The sequence below is a fragment of the Pagrus pagrus genome (genome assembly GCF_965226575.1).
Source record: "Pagrus pagrus genome assembly, chromosome: 13".
Classification (NCBI taxonomy): domain Eukaryota; kingdom Metazoa; phylum Chordata; class Actinopteri; order Spariformes; family Sparidae; genus Pagrus; species Pagrus pagrus.
In genome coordinates this window covers 10141893-10157828 of record NC_140197.1, presented here as the reverse complement: position 1 = coordinate 10157828, position 15936 = coordinate 10141893, and the positions used below count along the sequence as shown (strand labels likewise).

At 43.4% G+C, this 15936-nt stretch overlaps 2 protein-coding genes across 3 annotated transcripts; one reads left to right on the top strand and one right to left on the bottom strand.

Annotated features, from left to right (window-relative positions):
• The first annotated feature begins 224 nt into the window (after positions 1–224).
• On the top strand, positions 225–6857 carry ddx39ab (DEAD (Asp-Glu-Ala-Asp) box polypeptide 39Ab). Of its 2 annotated transcripts, none has more exons than XM_084371763.1 (10): positions 225–331; positions 1248–1464; positions 1981–2108; positions 2698–2974; positions 3116–3234; positions 3377–3508; positions 4706–4815; positions 5043–5187; positions 5751–5898; positions 6289–6857. In XM_084371763.1, exons 2-10 carry the CDS (start codon positions 1257–1259, stop codon positions 6303–6305), a joined length of 1284 nt encoding a protein of 427 aa, XP_084227889.1. In that variant the 5' UTR covers positions 225–331; positions 1248–1256; the 3' UTR covers positions 6306–6857. The 2 variants fall into 2 exon arrangements, with proteins under 2 accessions (XP_084227889.1, XP_084227890.1); XM_084371764.1 differs by lacking the exon at positions 225–331 and adding an exon at positions 718–814.
• An 806-nt stretch (positions 6858–7663) lies between these two features.
• Positions 7664–15649, bottom strand: LOC311268247 (CCN family member 1). Its single transcript, XM_084371765.1, has 5 exons — positions 15459–15649; positions 13556–13769; positions 12428–12868; positions 11750–11928; positions 7664–10228 (listed from the first exon to the last, which is right to left on the bottom strand). The coding sequence occupies exons 1-5, from the start codon at positions 15507–15509 to the stop codon at positions 9923–9925; spliced, it is 1191 nt and encodes a 396-aa protein (XP_084227891.1). The 5' UTR covers positions 15510–15649; the 3' UTR covers positions 7664–9922.
• Between the last annotated feature and the right edge of the window lie 287 nt (positions 15650–15936).

The window sequence follows — 15936 nt, the reverse complement described above, 5'->3', positions numbered from 1 at the left end:
TCAATTTACTTTTACAGGCACAACTGTTCCCAGTTATTTATTGATTTCTTGAAAACCATAACAATGTATTTATTGTATTGTGCGCATTTATTTTATGACATATTTCTATATGGGCTTCCATACATCGAGTCCGTCACTGCCGTATCCCGCTTTTTTAAGCTGCGGTGGACTGCGGCAGACTTTTCGTCCAATCGCTGGCTGCCTGGACCCAAATCCACCAATCATGTCAACGCTCTTCGGCGGAGGAGGAACTTCCGGTTAGTCGTATACCTACTGAGGCCTCCCCATGCGGTGTTGATCTGTAGTTGGACGCACAGCTAACACCGAAACGGTAAGAACATAATATTGCTTTCATTGTAGCATCTAGAGAGTTTTCAAAACTTTGTCCAAGAGGTTGCAAATAAGATTATGTTTACTTAAGTCACAGATAAACGCAGTTACTCTGAAATTAAATCGCTTCATTCATTGTTTGCTTTGCGGCGATACTGAGCTAGCTAGCTAGCGCGTTGAAGTAGATTGCTCGGCCAACCCACCCATTTTCCCAATACGTCTAAATATCCAGTAAATGCGTAATATTTTTATATTCTGCGTTAAGCGTTCTTTATAATCATTTACGTTTTATCTTCCCACGTAATTCGTATAGATTAGTTGGGCAGGTAGCACAACAGTCGGTGCCGTTTAGCTCCTTAGCTTGCCACGTTAGCAACGGTTATGCAACACAATAGCTTTCCAGTGTTGTAAACGGCTCAGAAGATAGCTAACCGGTTGGTTAATCCGACACTTTCGGCTAAACTTAAAGGCTACGTTTGACCAGGTCTGTATGTGGTATTGGGCGCGTTTTTCAGAGTACAATTTCGGTTCAGAAGCATCACAAGAATTCAAATTTAGACCTTGTTTAATATACCCGTACTCTCAAATGTAGCTAAGTTAGCTAGCATTTCTCTCTCACTGGCCTCTCATTTTAGAATGGGGTTGTGGGGAACACACAACAAAGCTAATGTTCACTGTCCGTCTTAAACAGATTGATGCAAGTATTACGAAAACCAGTTATGTCTTGTTATGAAAATATGTAGATGTTTATATACGTTTCCACCCATGAAAAACATGTTAAATAAACGTACTTTAAAGCCTGTGGTGTAACCTGGCACAAAGAGTGGCACCAACAGGTGGGTTTAATTAACAGCCCCCTGTAAACCCAACAAAGGGGTGAAGGTATTTAAAACTGTTTGATGTTTTCCCTCCTTTAGACAGACACAATGGCTGAGAACGATGTTGACAATGAGCTGCTCGATTATGAAGAGGATGAAGAGCCTCAAGGAGCCCCTGAGAGCGCAGCCCCCGCAGGCAAGAAGGAGGTGAAGGGCTCCTACGTCTCCATCCACAGCTCTGGCTTCAGAGATTTTCTGCTTAAACCAGAGCTGCTCCGTGCCATCATCGACTGTGGTTTTGAGCATCCGTCTGAAGGTAAGGGGCATTTGATCATCCCCACTCGTTGTCTGCAAGCGGCCACTTGTCCGCCTGAGGTTATGTTGTTTTTTATCACCATGCCCTCAACTGTGCACAAGTTCCTGGCTAGTTTGGGCACTTAGTATCGCTGCACCAGTCTAGATGTGATGTGGTTACTCTTAGAAAGATTTTTTACTTGTTGCATCTGTGCATTAACTGTGCAATCAGCAGAGAAGAAAATTAAACTTTCAGGTGCACAGACAAGCAAAGGTGAAATCTTTACAAGTGAAGCTTTATCTACCATCACTATTCCTCAGCTGAGACCTCTGAAGTTGCTTTGAATAATGCCATGCTACCTAGCTGCATTAAGCGGTTTTGCAAGAGCTCGACCTGCTTTACATGTTCTGTAAAAGTTTTAACATACTAGGCTGCCACACGTCAGGGTGCTTTGTTCAATAGCTTGAAATAATTGTGATACAGACCATTATATAAATGCACGAGTCTAAATCCTTTTTTGTGTGTTTCTTTCTGCAGTCCAGCATGAATGCATCCCACAAGCTATCCTGGGCATGGACATCCTGTGCCAGGCCAAATCTGGTATGGGTAAGACGGCGGTGTTTGTGCTGGCCACACTGCAGCAGATTGAACCCATTGATGGACAGGTTAGTACACATGTTGAATACCTAAGGTATATGTGTTAAAGGAAAGAGCATTGTCAAAGATGGTCCTCAACAGAAGCTTTTTTTTATATCCTCAAATCTTGGGTTTGGGGATCTGTTCATTAAGATTTAATGGTCTCCTTCCAGCTGGAAGTTAGTAATTGAAAGCACTGATCAAAAGGTATGAAAGGCATTAACAATGTCAAAATGTTCAACCAGTGTAAAGTGCTACATACTAACCCTTTCTCTGTGCTGCGGACGACAAACATGTGTGCGCAGATAATAATGTCAGAATAGCTGCTAATAATAGTTGCATGTTAATAAATCATTTTTAAAAGTGTTACAAGAACTTTTTCAAGTATACATGTCTATACTCTGAATTATGTACTTTTAATAATTTTTCCTACATTCATAACTGTTACATATTTACCATACTACTCGTAAAACCTGAATTAGGTAGACCTCAGTTGTCTTGTTCCACTGGGGAAAGGGATGTATTAAAAGATTTTGTTCTTGCTGCTTAAAAATGTGCCAGGGAGCTTTAAATTGTGCAAATGCAAAGTGTCTGAGTCTCTGTGTGTCTGCTCCTTAGGTGTCTGTATTAGTCATGTGCCACACGCGAGAGCTGGCCTTCCAGATCAGCAAAGAGTACGAGCGTTTCTCCAAGTACATGCCCACGGTCAAGGCAGCAGTATTCTTCGGTGGCCTGGCCATCAAGAAGGACGAGGAAGTCTTGAAGAAGAACTGCCCTCACATCGTTGTCGGAACACCAGGCCGTATCACCGCTCTCACCCGTAACAAGACCCTCAGTCTGAAGAACGTCAAGCATTTTGTCCTGGATGAGTGCGACAAAATGTTGGAGCAGCTAGGTGTGTTCGTTTGTGGAAATATTGGCTGACATTTCTTCTCAGTTCTCACTGGTTCCTGAATATATCTGATGAGGTCACTCACACCTCCAGACCTAATGTTTAATCAGAGCCGTTATTCACTTCTGTCTTTTTGTGTAACAGACATGAGGCGTGACGTACAGGAAATCTTCAGGATCACACCCCATGAGAAGCAGGTCATGATGTTCAGCGCAACTCTGAGTAAAGACATCCGACCAGTCTGCCGCAAATTCATGCAGGATGTAAGTAATCGGTGAACAGAATTCCCTTGAACACTGTTTTATCAGCAGGGAAACTCTTTATGCATTAAAGCTGCTGCACATTTGAATTTCATATGATGTAACTAGAAACTCAACAACTGACCCTCTGTCGCTTCCTCTGCAGCCCATGGAAGTATTTGTGGACGACGAGACCAAACTTACACTCCACGGCCTGCAACAGTACTACTCCAAACTGAAGGACAGCGAGAAGAACCGCAAGCTCTTTGACCTGCTTGATGTCTTGGAGTTCAACCAGGTAAAGTGGGTGGCAGGGGTTAGAAAATGTGTCTGTTAACTTATTTTTGGAAAGCGCACTAAAAGAACTATAGGCTAATTTTGAGTTAAAAGTGTAAAAGAAACAAATGGTCTAAAGGATTGTTAGACATTTTGGGAAATGCGCTCATTCACGTTTTGCCAAGATGTGAGGAGGTTGATGCCACTTTCATGTTGTTTTGGTAAATCTGGCTTTGTTCAGACTGCATGCAAATTAGATAAGTTTCTCAAACCAGATCTTTATGACGGATAGTTAATGTTGTCACAATACTGGGATTACTAACATTAATACAATACGTTGAAAATAGAAAATATTCAATATGATGAGGCAAAATTGACACAACATTGAGGGTATAACATTTTAAAACATAAATACAACCAGGCTTGTGTACTGTGTCAAGCAAAATAGCATCTCAGTTAATTTACTTCTGACCATAGTCTATCAACTGAAACTCATCTGTAAATGTCGCTTGGATCTAGTGTGCGGAAATTGCAGTTCATGTGTTTTTTTTACTGCCACACCTCCTAAAATCAATCTGGCTACAGTCTGGACATAAAAAAAACCAACTGAATTTGGAGTTTGAACGTCTTTGACATCACAGTAATGTTAGCCAGTTAGCTGAGCAAAAAAGGTAACAAAATCCACCTACCAGAAACACTACACCATTTAGTACTTTGTATTTTGTTTAATCTGTACAAAAAAGGGTATTGATGCATGGTATTGTGGGGTTTTGTGCCAGACTATTTCTTGGCTCTGAGCAGCTATCAGGCATCCAGTTGAGACAGGAAGTTACATGTTCCAACCAAGACATAGTCTGACGCATACACGCCTATAAGTGAACTGAAGTGTTGTTGTTTTTTTGTTTGTTTACATGAATTTGGTAAGTGTATTACTCCTCTTTCCGTTTTTTTGCTAAGCTAACTGGGTGCTGCCTACAGTGTGGCTTTGAGCATACAGACATGAAAGTGGTATCAAACTCACAATCTAGCTCTTGGCAAGGAAGTTAATAATTGTATCACCCAAAATGCTAAACTATTCCTTTAATGCTGCACAGTCACTGAGAAGTTCCACTCAATTTGATATCCCTAATTCAGGATCTGAATACCATTAGAAATCCAAATAGTGATTTAGGTTGCAGGTCTCAATAGCTGTGTTTCACTGCCTTTGCTTTGCCTCTAGGTGGTGATCTTTGTCAAGTCAGTCCAGCGCTGCATCGCTCTGTCCCAGCTTCTGGTGGAACAAAATTTCCCTGCAATTTCCATCCACAGGGGAATGGCTCAGGAAGAGAGGTGAGACGCGAACACACACACACACACACACACACACCTTCCTCTTACATACCCACTCTCATAAACATATGCTCTATTGAGCTCTGAATGCTAAGTATGTTTATGGAGCATGAGGCCTCATCAGTTAACTCAACACATCATTGCCTTCAAAGAGGGATACAGTCCAGTAATGCCTACAGCAGCTGTGTTGATAATTCTCCCTCCTCCTCCTCGTCCTTACTCCACAGGCTGTCTCGCTATCAGCAATTCAAGGACTTCCAAAGGCGGATCCTGGTCGCCACTAATCTCTTTGGCCGAGGGATGGACATCGAGCGGGTCAATATCGTCTTCAACTACGACATGCCAGAAGATTCTGACACCTATTTACACAGGGTGAGAACTGGTGGCAGAGATACCTGCACATTTTTCCACCTGTTATATTTCTTGTTTGAAATGTCTCTGCAACATTCTGGGAATAAGGAAAGTGGCTTGCCATAATGGCTGCATGGTTCTGTGAGTTGCTCATTGTGTAAAGTATTACCAGGGTTTCCTGTAGTTACTTTTAATTGTTTTTAATGTTAGGAAATGCTTGAATTCTCTTAAATACTCTCAATGCTTCATTTTCAACATAATCTGGTGTCTCATCCACACAATCACTCATGTACCCCACAAATCTAATACTGTAAATGAAATGAACCAATCACGTCCTTATATTTATTTCAGAATTTCCGAGAATTAATTATAAGTAAAACATACAAAGTTAGTATGAACAGCTGGGAAAAAGTGACGATATACATTGAATTCTGTGGGTACACAAAATTCTGTAAACATTTTTGCTTTAGGTACCGTTTAAAGGTGGTTAGATTTTACCCTGTAATAGATGTAATGACCAGTATTGGATTTTCTCCACATGTTTTTGTGATGCAACTCACTCTGGCCTTCGCTGTGCCTGTCAGGTTGCCCGTGCTGGTAGGTTTGGGACCAAAGGCCTGGCTATAACCTTTGTGTCTGATGAGACTGACGCCAAGACTCTGAACGATGTGCAGGACCGTTTTGAGGTCAACGTGGCTGAGCTGCCAGATGAGATTGACATCTCCTCTTACAGTAAGTGTTTCCATTTCCGAATGCCTGCTGTGGTGACCCGTTGGAATGATTGTAATTTGTAGATTAATGGGTTGAAAGCACTTTTATTTAAACAACCTATCACTGTAACATGTTGATGTTTCTGTGATTTGCTGGGTTGTTTTTAATCTGGTAAGAATTTGCCTATTGAACATAGCTCCACAGATACTCGACCGGTGTTACAAACCTTTAGACATCTTGGCAACTACAGGCAGCAGTTGGTGCTGCCACGTAACTGTGGCGCTCTCATCAAATGGAAACTGCCCTTACATGTTTAACCTGTTGGTGAAAAGTTGGTATGCTCAGCTGTTGCTCATTGCGCTGGTCTTTCACATGCCCGACTCATGTCTCTTCTCTTCTGTCCCTCTTTAGTCGAGCAGTCCAGATGAGTCCTCCAGCCAAGCAGAAGTCTCCTCTTCATGGATCTTGTGTCTTGTATTTGGAAGTAGATGTACTTCACTGTTGTTTTGAAAGCTCTGCTCTGTTCTGTGTTCACCAAACATTTATTTTTATTGTCAGTTTTTGGGGATGGGGCGGTATGGTCGATTTTAATTTGTCTTTTACTATTTTTTGCTTTGTTTTACTTTAATGAAATTAAAACTTTTTATAAAATGCCATTTTTACTGTTGTGGTCTCTTGTAGGGCTATTATTGTCTCTACGCCATTATCATTGATTTCCATCTCAAGCAGAGCTCCACAGAGACGTATAGGGAAGTAGTTCTGAGGAACATGTAAAAGTGATTTTTAGCCCCTTTTTAAATGTTTGAACTAGTTTGTATAGGAAGTTTTGTGTTTTTTTTCCCCCACTGCAAGAGTTAATCATTACAAAGAAATCAAGTAGACATGTAGTGACCATCAAGTAAAACAATTTTGGCTTATATGGCAGCTCTTTCTTTGAATATCCAACTGAATGCCTCCAATAAAAGAAGTCACAAAGTGGAGTCCTAGTGGTGAATTTACCCATTTTTATTTTAAGTATAGGCACACTGTATTGTGAAATATGTCTGTTGGTACCTTGATTTTTATTTTTTATTTTAAATATTTTGACACACAACTACAATCACAACAATGTGTCAAAATGTTTGTTCAACAAGCTAAAACCTTCAATGAACACTGATCCACAAGCAGTCAGATAACAGTTTGGCACTAATGGGCTTTTAGCCACACGCACAGCATAGTGGTTCCATTGGTGGTGCTGTCCGTCTGTCCACTTTGGTCCAAACTGGGGCGCAATTTGGTAACATGCAATTACCATATTGTTTTTGAAGAATTGAAATCATGTTAGTGAGGCACCGTGGTGCTAAAAATCCTAGACTCCAGACATAAAAGAACATGCCTGTTTTGTACAGACCCAAAAATCATGTAATCAAATGTTTGAAATATAAAAATTACTACTTTCAATAAAATAGTGAGTCAGGAATTACATTAAGTCAAAATATCCTATATCCTGCCGTATCGTATGAGATAAATCCTGATTACGTTGACATTTCCTGTAGTTCCACCATCAGGTCAAATTTTTAGTTATCGTCCATTATTCAAGTTAATGACTCCCTTATGTACTTTTTGTTAAGTGCTAATTAACAAATATTAGCATACTAACATGCTGTTATTGTAATTGATCTTGGTATTTGGCTCAAAGTAGTGCCCCCAAAGCTGTTGTTGAGAATAATTTGATGATCAACATGGGTAATTTTCTTCACACGATGGAAGACTAATTATCATTTTGCTAAAAGCTGAACACAAAGTGTAGGAGTGAAAATGTCTTTATTGAAAAATGCAAAATGATGAACCCATTCCAATTCTAACATCAAATGTGTGTTAGGCAGCCACTTTCCAAGATAAGTAGTTGTGAGGAACATTGAAAATTTACTGTTCACCTCTTTGTGAAGTTTTTAAATGTGTAATTCTAAAAAGCATGACTCTATCATTACAGATGGTAATAATGTACACTAGCAGGCACGTAATCATCATGCTTCCAAATTTGCACTCAATGCTCGTAGAGGATCTGAACCCTGCTAAACTATACATGGACTACTTCAGTATAACTCGGTAAAAGGATGACCCTTATACAGCAGATAGAACTACATAGAAGGTAACAATGCATCTGTACATAGCTGCTCTATAGTGTCCTTTAACAAAACTAGACATACATTACCAAAACCACAGCTTCTACATAGGCAAATAGTAATGGCAACATGAAGAACAATTACCAAACACAATTTGTTTTAACCACCAATTTAAAACCCCATTGGCTTAGAGGCAGCAGTCTCTCCACTAAGAAAGTGTTCTAACGTAGAAGATGTAGAAAATGTAAATGTCTTCCAGTTTCACAGAAAGCCGAAATCATGTCTAAGCTGCCATTACCTTATGGCACAAGAGAAAACAAATCTTTTAAATGATAAAATGGTGCTTCAAATAATTTAGAATCACCTGTTTTAAATGTGTATTCAGCAAAGATATAAAAATCTGTTTAAACTGACCTTTTAAATTACCTTTGCATGAGATAAAAGATCATAAAGGCTGGTGTAAGGTGCATGAACTTTAACCCAAGTCCAAGTCAAATAAGATGCTTGGGTCCTTGAGTCAGTCAAAGATTTTGGCCACGAATACGGTAGAAGAATACAGAATTTCTCTCCCTCAAAATGTCCTTTAATGTTTTTATTGTCCTCTGCACGGTCGTCAAGCTCTTCTCTGCCCCTGACAGTGCTGTTGACTGACAGCAGCGCTCACAAACAGACACCACTAAGACACGAAGAAGTATGAGTTATTGTTTCGCTTCAGTGAGCTGGCATGCTGCTCGATTACAGGCCAGATCAGGCACCAGAGCGGTTCCACCCGCCACACACAAATTACATGTTTACCTCAGTTTTCAAATTGTATTTTTATAGCAAACGAGAGTGGCTGATTTTCTCTCACTGCCCGTCAGAGTCAGGATTGTAATTTGCACGGAATTAGGCGGTCGACTTCTTGGCGCCAGAATCCCAGGCTTGTTCTTCTGGTGCTTGCTAAATGTCTCAGTTTCTTGTGGAGGCAAGGCAGGGGATGAGTCCAGCTGTGTAAACAACCTTTGACATATTCCCTGCTAATGCGCACAAAGCCTCAACCCATCAGGCTCAACTCTTGTCTTTTTCCAGTACATAACTCCTCTTCTCCTGCAGCCTTCATCATCCATCATTAGATATGGCTTTCTGACCGCCGTGACCTCCGATGCGACCCAGGGGTCGAGCCCCAGATCTGTGGGAGTCCTCCTCTCCCTGTCATGGCTGACAGCTCTCAGCTGTTTTGTCCCTCTCAGATCCCTGTTCAGCCACGGCAATGCTCCAAACATAGCAGCACCGCCTTCCCTGGTGGCAGGCTACTGTGTCATCATGTCTGTCTCAACAATAAATACCAGTGAATAAATACCATAAAAAGACACAAGCCACACTCCTGTAAGAGCATCTGAGATGCTCCTCCATCTTCTTCAGAGTCTTTGCTGTCAGGTCTTCATTTGGTTTATCAATACTAAGTTATTGGAGTGTACAGACATATGATTCCAGCTGGTTTCATATTTTGCTCCAATGCAACATTGGACCAGCTTTCTATTGCCTAGTCAGACCTGTTGATGTGAATCCACACCATCAACAAAGGCAACAGCAGCGTCCCCGACAAAAGTCTCAGAGTTCAGGGGACGTTCGGTGCATGGCAGCAACATGGCGGCTGGTCACATCCATGTTAAAAATTTTGTCACAGTCTGTTGAAGTCTGGCCAGGCCAGAAACAACTTTTTACTACACTAAAGCAGGGGCTGGTCACTTCGCTCTTTCAAAGTTGGAGATTGGCCCATCTGATTAATTCTTTTTCTCCCCATTCCTCCCCAAATAATCTTCCAGAAGAGATGTTGTTGACGTGTGCACCTCGCTTGCGTCTACTCATAGATACACTAAGGACAGCTATTCTATAATGGGGATCACTATGGGGGAGTTAATGTCTTTTTTTTGTGAGGGAATGTTGGGGGGATGGTACCACTAGTCGATGAACTTGTGTGTGTCTCCGTAGAGCCATCGCTGCGGAGGCATGGCGGCCTCGTTGAGATGGTTGCACTCGTCGCTGCACTTGCAGGACTGGATGAACATCACAGACCTGTTGAAGCGTTCGCCGTCAGGGCAGGAGAAGGTTACGCTGGCGGTGCGTGTGCGACGGGGTGAGCAGCAACGACCATCCCTACACACACCGCAGTAGTTAGGCCTGTACAGGCGAGTGCTCCTGCAGCCGGCGTAGGACAGGCGGTGCGGCTCAGGGGCCTTATGGGTACGAGAGCACTTCCTTCCTTTCTGTGGAGGGAGAAAGAAGAAAGAAAGATTGAATTTAATATGACTCTACAGCCATGCTAGCAGCTCTGGATCAAAGTTGTGGATCGACTGAGTAACCACCACTGCCATCCCAAGGGCCTCTATGATAGCAAGGCCACATTGTCTTTGGTTCAGCTGCAATGCTACACACTACAGCAATGTAGAGCAAACTTAACACTGATATCCAGTGAAAGCTTTGTAGGATCACATTGCCATTTGCCTGGAATCAGAACTGCCATACTGCTCAGCAAAATAAAATAAGTCATTACTCAAGCTCTGAGACACGAATAACAGAGCTAATCCAGTTAAGTACATAGACAGGGAAAAACAAAATAAAGGTCAGAACAACAGATGAGTGCCAGAGAGAGGAGCATGCCAACAATAGTCAAGGATTGACACTGATACACATTAACACCCACAGCAGCTCTACAAACATTGGGAGAGCAGAGAAACAGGTGCATAACAAGCCATCAGCCTCCTGAGTGGCTCACAGCGGGAGGCAGAATGTTTCTGGTGAAATATGGAGAGCAATAGAGTGGGCGAATAGAGTGCTCTTTAAATCACAAAGCAAAGAGACAATGAGTGCAGCTGAGTGTCGCAGGTCCAGTGTGGGAGGGAGATGCAAACCCAAACCCACAGACAAACGAGGGAGAGCTTTTCCTTTGTCAAGTCTCTGAAAAGTTTTATGTAAAACTATTATTTGCTGTCTAAGTTGTACACTTTAACTTTCAAGACCTTTTACATGCACAAGAACCTATAAAAGAAGAAGAAGAAGAAGAAAAAGCATAATAGGTCTCCTTTAAAAGGAAATTTGGGAACATGGTGACAAAGTAAAGTGAAGTCTTTTTCTGACGTCATATGTAATTGTGATTAAAGCATTGTATGTGCCGCTCTACTTCTCTGCTCTGAGCAGTTGCCAGACAGTCAACGGAGACTCCAGGAAGTCACTGCTGCCAGCTAAGAAACAGTCTGGTCCATAAACACACTGGTACCATGTCACAGACAAGATATAACAAGTTAATAAATAAGCTTTAGAGGTGATGCTACGCTGATTTTATTACCTTCAGACAGTGCCAGCCTAGCTGTTTCCCCTTGTTTCCAGTCTTTGTGCTGACATTAGTTTCATATTTTTTCCTTTTATTTGACTCTCTGTGACCTCCAAAATGTTGAACTAATGGTTTAAGCTTTAAATCACCTTAATTCACACTGGGACAACCGTCAACTGAGCATGAAGAAGCGTGAACCAACTCTGGCGTCATCCTGCGAGGGATGTTCCCCACACAGCAACAGAACCATGAATAGACAGAATTTACCAGAAAGGGCTCCAGGAACAGAGAGATTCAGGGGCGGGGGCTGTAAACATGCCATGATATTAATACCAATCTGAGCCCTTGAAAGCAATCTTTTCCTGAATCTATTTAGCATGGTAGCTGGACTGCATGGTTGAAGGACTGTAATGTATCCCCTTATGAGAATCTTAAAAGCACCAAAGACATTCCTCACCTTGACAGGGATAGACATGGAGCTACAGGGCCGAATGTTGCACAGGCGCGTCTCCTTGATCAGCTTACACCGGGCATTGTCATTGGTAACACGAGAGGAGACGCCCATCCCACAGCTCCGAGAACACTGGGACCAGGAAGTAGTCTGAACCACGCACTGATCTCCCACCTGTCTCCAGGCTAGGAGAGATCAAAGAGAGGTGGTGTGAGGGACAACGACAATGCACGATGCAAAATATGGAGGGTCAGAGAAAGAGAAGCGAGATCAGCAAAAGTGAAGTTTGGGGGGAAAAGGGCCAGTGGGAGAGAGAGGGCGAAGGAAAGGACCAGAGATGCAAAGCACACTAGCCTCATTCACTGAACAGGCAACACTGACGCATAGAGAGGGTGATTACAGAGAGGGGAAAGCTGGGTGACAGAGGTATGTGCTGTGTGAGAGCAGTGTGTGTGTGTGTGAGCACACAGAGAGAGAGCACCTCTGGTGTGCAAGGAGCCAGTGGAAAACAAGCCTCACATAAATGCTGACACACACACACGCAGATGCAGAGGGAAAAGGCTCACAGTGAGGCCGTTTGTGCGTCAGGAGGCTAAAATGGCTAAAACATAAACATGATGCTTTACTGCGTAGAGGAAACAGACGGCACTCTGAGCGAGGCGACACGGCGGCACCCTCTCTTACCCGCCAGGTGCTTGTTTCCACGCGGCTTGTCCCACTTGCGCCCCACATCCACCAGCTCGTTGCCAAGGGTGTCCTTCTCCTTCTTGGGTTTGTAGGGGTACAGCTTCCGGTACGGTTTCGGATAAGGCTTCGGGTAAGGGTAGGATGGGTAGGGAATGAAGGGGTAAGGCGGGTAAGCTGGAGGTTGGGGTCTGCGGTGCACTGGGGGCACGACGGTGCTTCCCTTGTGGCAGTCGATGCTGAGGCAGCACTGGCCTGGCACCTTGACCAGCTGTGGAGCAGGACAGGAAGGGGACGCCAGGGGCACGTGGCTGGGGCAGAGGGGGACGCAGCCCACCGCTCCATCGATGCAGGTGCACTGGTGCTTGCAACCAGCGCGGAAATTCTCGCCGTTTTGATAGATCCGCCCGTTGTATTCACACGAGCGGCCCTCTGCCTTCGCTGAGGGGAAGGAAGCAGACAGACAGGTTGAGGAACAAGACCATAGAGTTCAGATATCAAATATTCTTGACCTGAAGAAAGTGACAGGAGGAAAGGACAAACAGGAAGTGGCTCTTATGTAAGCCTATCTTTGATATGCATGGAAGGTAGACAAGAAGAGCGAGGGAGAGAAACACTATCTCCAGATATATGAAGCAAGCTCTATTCTTAGACCTGAGAGGAATTTTTGACTTGTTTACAATGTCCTTCCCCTTTGCTCCCTCAGAGGGACTCCCCACAGAACACCCCGGATACCCCCCTTTATATAGAAACACCCCCAAATAAACACACATATAAAAATACCACTGTGTGTGTGTGTGTGTGTGCGTTTCATGGGGCTGTTTGTGTACACACTGAACTACTTATATAAATCACAGAGTTGGCCAGGTTTCAGTCGCAGCTCATGAAGGTGCTCTGTTTTTGAAACGTGGCACAGGCTTCAAACCTGAAGCCCCTATCAAAGAGAGACTCCAGCCGTTTGGTTCAGAAGCCAGAATCCCCACCCTGAAGTTACACATTCCCTCGCTCAACCCCAACCTCTGCCCAATCTAAACCCAAAAACTCCTCCTGCATCTGACCCTCCAACCCTCCAGCCCTACCCCTCCTCTTTCTCAGCCTCCCCACCACCACCTCCTCTGTGGTACGTACCCCTGCAGATGCCATGGGTACGGCCCACATCATTGCCATAGTTGCACTCCAGGCCTTTATGGTGGTCACAGGGCCGTCCTTCGTGGCAATCCTGGTTGAGCTGAGCCGCACACACCTTGCAGCATCCGCAGCCGTCCGGGACTGAGCTCACTCCTGGGGGACAGGATGGAGGTCCAGCCGGACAGTCACACACCACCGGACAGCCAGCACTCACCTACAGTGACGGATATAAAGTACACTTCAGTTGGCCTGAATATTAGCAAAACAACTTCATACAGTGCATTTTCCATGCAAGGCACACTGAGCCCACCAGGACAATAGTGTGACTCATGTTACACAGATCACAGAAATTCCTCAAAGTGTGTGAGGCTTAAACATTAGCTGAATACCCAGCACTGTCCCAGGCCCCACAGGGATATCTGTAACCCTCTGTCGCCTTCCGCTTGGCATTCGCCAGGCAAGCGGGGATGAAAGGTACGCTCCCTGACCCAAACCCCCCCACCCCCACCTCCCACCTCCCACTCACCTTCCTGCTCCTACATCTTTTGTTCCCCACACACCAGAGCCAATCCAACAACTCCCAGCAGGCACTGAGATCACAGAGAGCTGCCCATCTGACTGTCCACAGTCAGATCATCTTAAGGGATCCCTTCCTGACTCTGTCACTGTCTAAACCCAGGCCAGGTCCTGGTGTGTCACTTTCACCGGTCCAAGTCACTCTTTTGGGTCTCAGAAAGTTGGACATTACACGATGCAGTGACAATAGCTTTAAATTTTTAGCGTTATCACTCGTACTTGAAACATCCCCCAAATACAAGTCCCTTAATATTCCTGTAGGTATTTATAGCGTGCAGTGGGTTCATATTGACCTTAAGTGTATTTTTGTAGTCATTTGTATAACTGTTGGATAATATTACTGTAGGGTAATTTTGGACCTACACAGAGATAGAAGCGAAGGCACATATAGTTTGTAAAAGGGTGAAGAAACCTTTTAAACACTTACAAATACCCCAGTCAAACAAAAGTACAGAAGCCCAAAAATATTTTTTCCTCAGTTTTCCAGTGATAATGACGGCAACTTTATTTGTTTTCTCAAAGTTATTTGTGTCATTATCATGGAATAACAAGTGTTTTCAGGAGACAATGGGTTAATTTTCTAATTTTGTTATCTCGAGATAAAGTAATAATTAAAATATAATTAACCAATGGCCATTAAGTGCTTCCATACACGCGTTTGCTCCATGTTTTATCAGCGTATTCTGACTGAAATGTCCACCACTACTTCTACATACTTATCCACAGTTTAGTGTGGATAAGTATGTAGAAGTAGTGGTGAAATAAGGACTATACTCAGGTACAAATTTGAGCTGTTTGGCTCAAGTAATTCAATTTCATGCTACTCGATTACATTTCAGAGGAAAATATTCTTCGTCATTTATTAAACGGCTCTTATAACAATGTAAATTAAACTAACCAACTGTACAACTGCAACAACAGTAAAATGCTACTTAATAATAAACTACAGTGTAACACACATACATACACACACTGTGCACTCTTATCCTTAACCAGCCTGGTACTCATTTTGCTTAGGACCCCCTGACGCATCCCTCATGGACTTATGGTGGTCCCCGAACCACATGTTGGAAGCCAGAAAATATAACCACAAATTCTCCAAACATTATCAGAAACACTGAGTCATGTTGTGGGGAGTAAGCGTATAGTTTCGACATTATGATCCACGTGTGTGGAGATGAATAGTGGGTAAGATTTCACCAGGCTGTAAATGTAACCAGACGACTGCAGCTCAAATCCGCTCGAGCCGTTGTTACAGTAGAGTACAGGCACGTGAGTGTTATATTCCTCAGTGTTTACATGGAGAAGTGACAGAGAGCAGACTTACCAAGCCGACTGTCAACACTTGCAAGACAGCACATAATAGCAGAATCCCCATGCTGCCAGCTGAATCACATCAAAGAGGAGAAAAGGTTTTTTTAAAAATGTAAAAAAATAAATAAAAATAAATCCTCCACCGGCTTAGAAACAATAGCTTTTGTCCACAGAGGTTAAATCCGACATGCGCACTGCTCTTCAAATGCCTCCCATCACTTGTAAATTTTCATCGATCAAAGTTTGAGCCTTGTTTTTATATCAGCCCCGTGCTTTTTATGGCAGCCACGCCCACCCCGGACCTCCTTCAACCAATTAGGAGGCAGGCGCGCGGCCAAGGTATCCCTACAGGGAGGGGAGGAGGGCGGGGCTTGGAGCTCCAACACGGAGAGCTGAGGTTTGGAGGCGGGGGCGTGGCCAAGCATGAATGCAGTCATTCATAAAAATTCAGAATTACTACATTCCAAAGAGGACCTGGCTTCTGGGTGTTT

Coding starts and splice junctions, on each gene's coding strand:
- ddx39ab (XM_084371763.1), top strand. CDS start 1,257: ATGGCTGAGAACGATGTTGACAATGAGCTGCTCGATTATGAAGAGGAT. Junction 2,975..3,115: donor CAAAATGTTGGAGCAGCTAG/GTGTGTTCGTTT, acceptor TTTGTGTAACAG/ACATGAGGCGTGACGTACAG. Junction 3,235..3,376: donor GCCGCAAATTCATGCAGGAT/GTAAGTAATCGG, acceptor CTTCCTCTGCAG/CCCATGGAAGTATTTGTGGA.
- LOC311268247 (XM_084371765.1), bottom strand. CDS start 15,509: ATGGGGATTCTGCTATTATGTGCTGTCTTGCAAGTGTTGACAGTCGGC. Junction 12,869..13,555: donor TACCCATGGCATCTGCAGGG/GTACGTACCACA, acceptor CCTTCCCCTCAG/CGAAGGCAGAGGGCCGCTCG. Junction 11,929..12,427: donor TGGAAACAAGCACCTGGCGG/GTAAGAGAGGGT, acceptor GATCTCTCCTAG/CCTGGAGACAGGTGGGAGAT.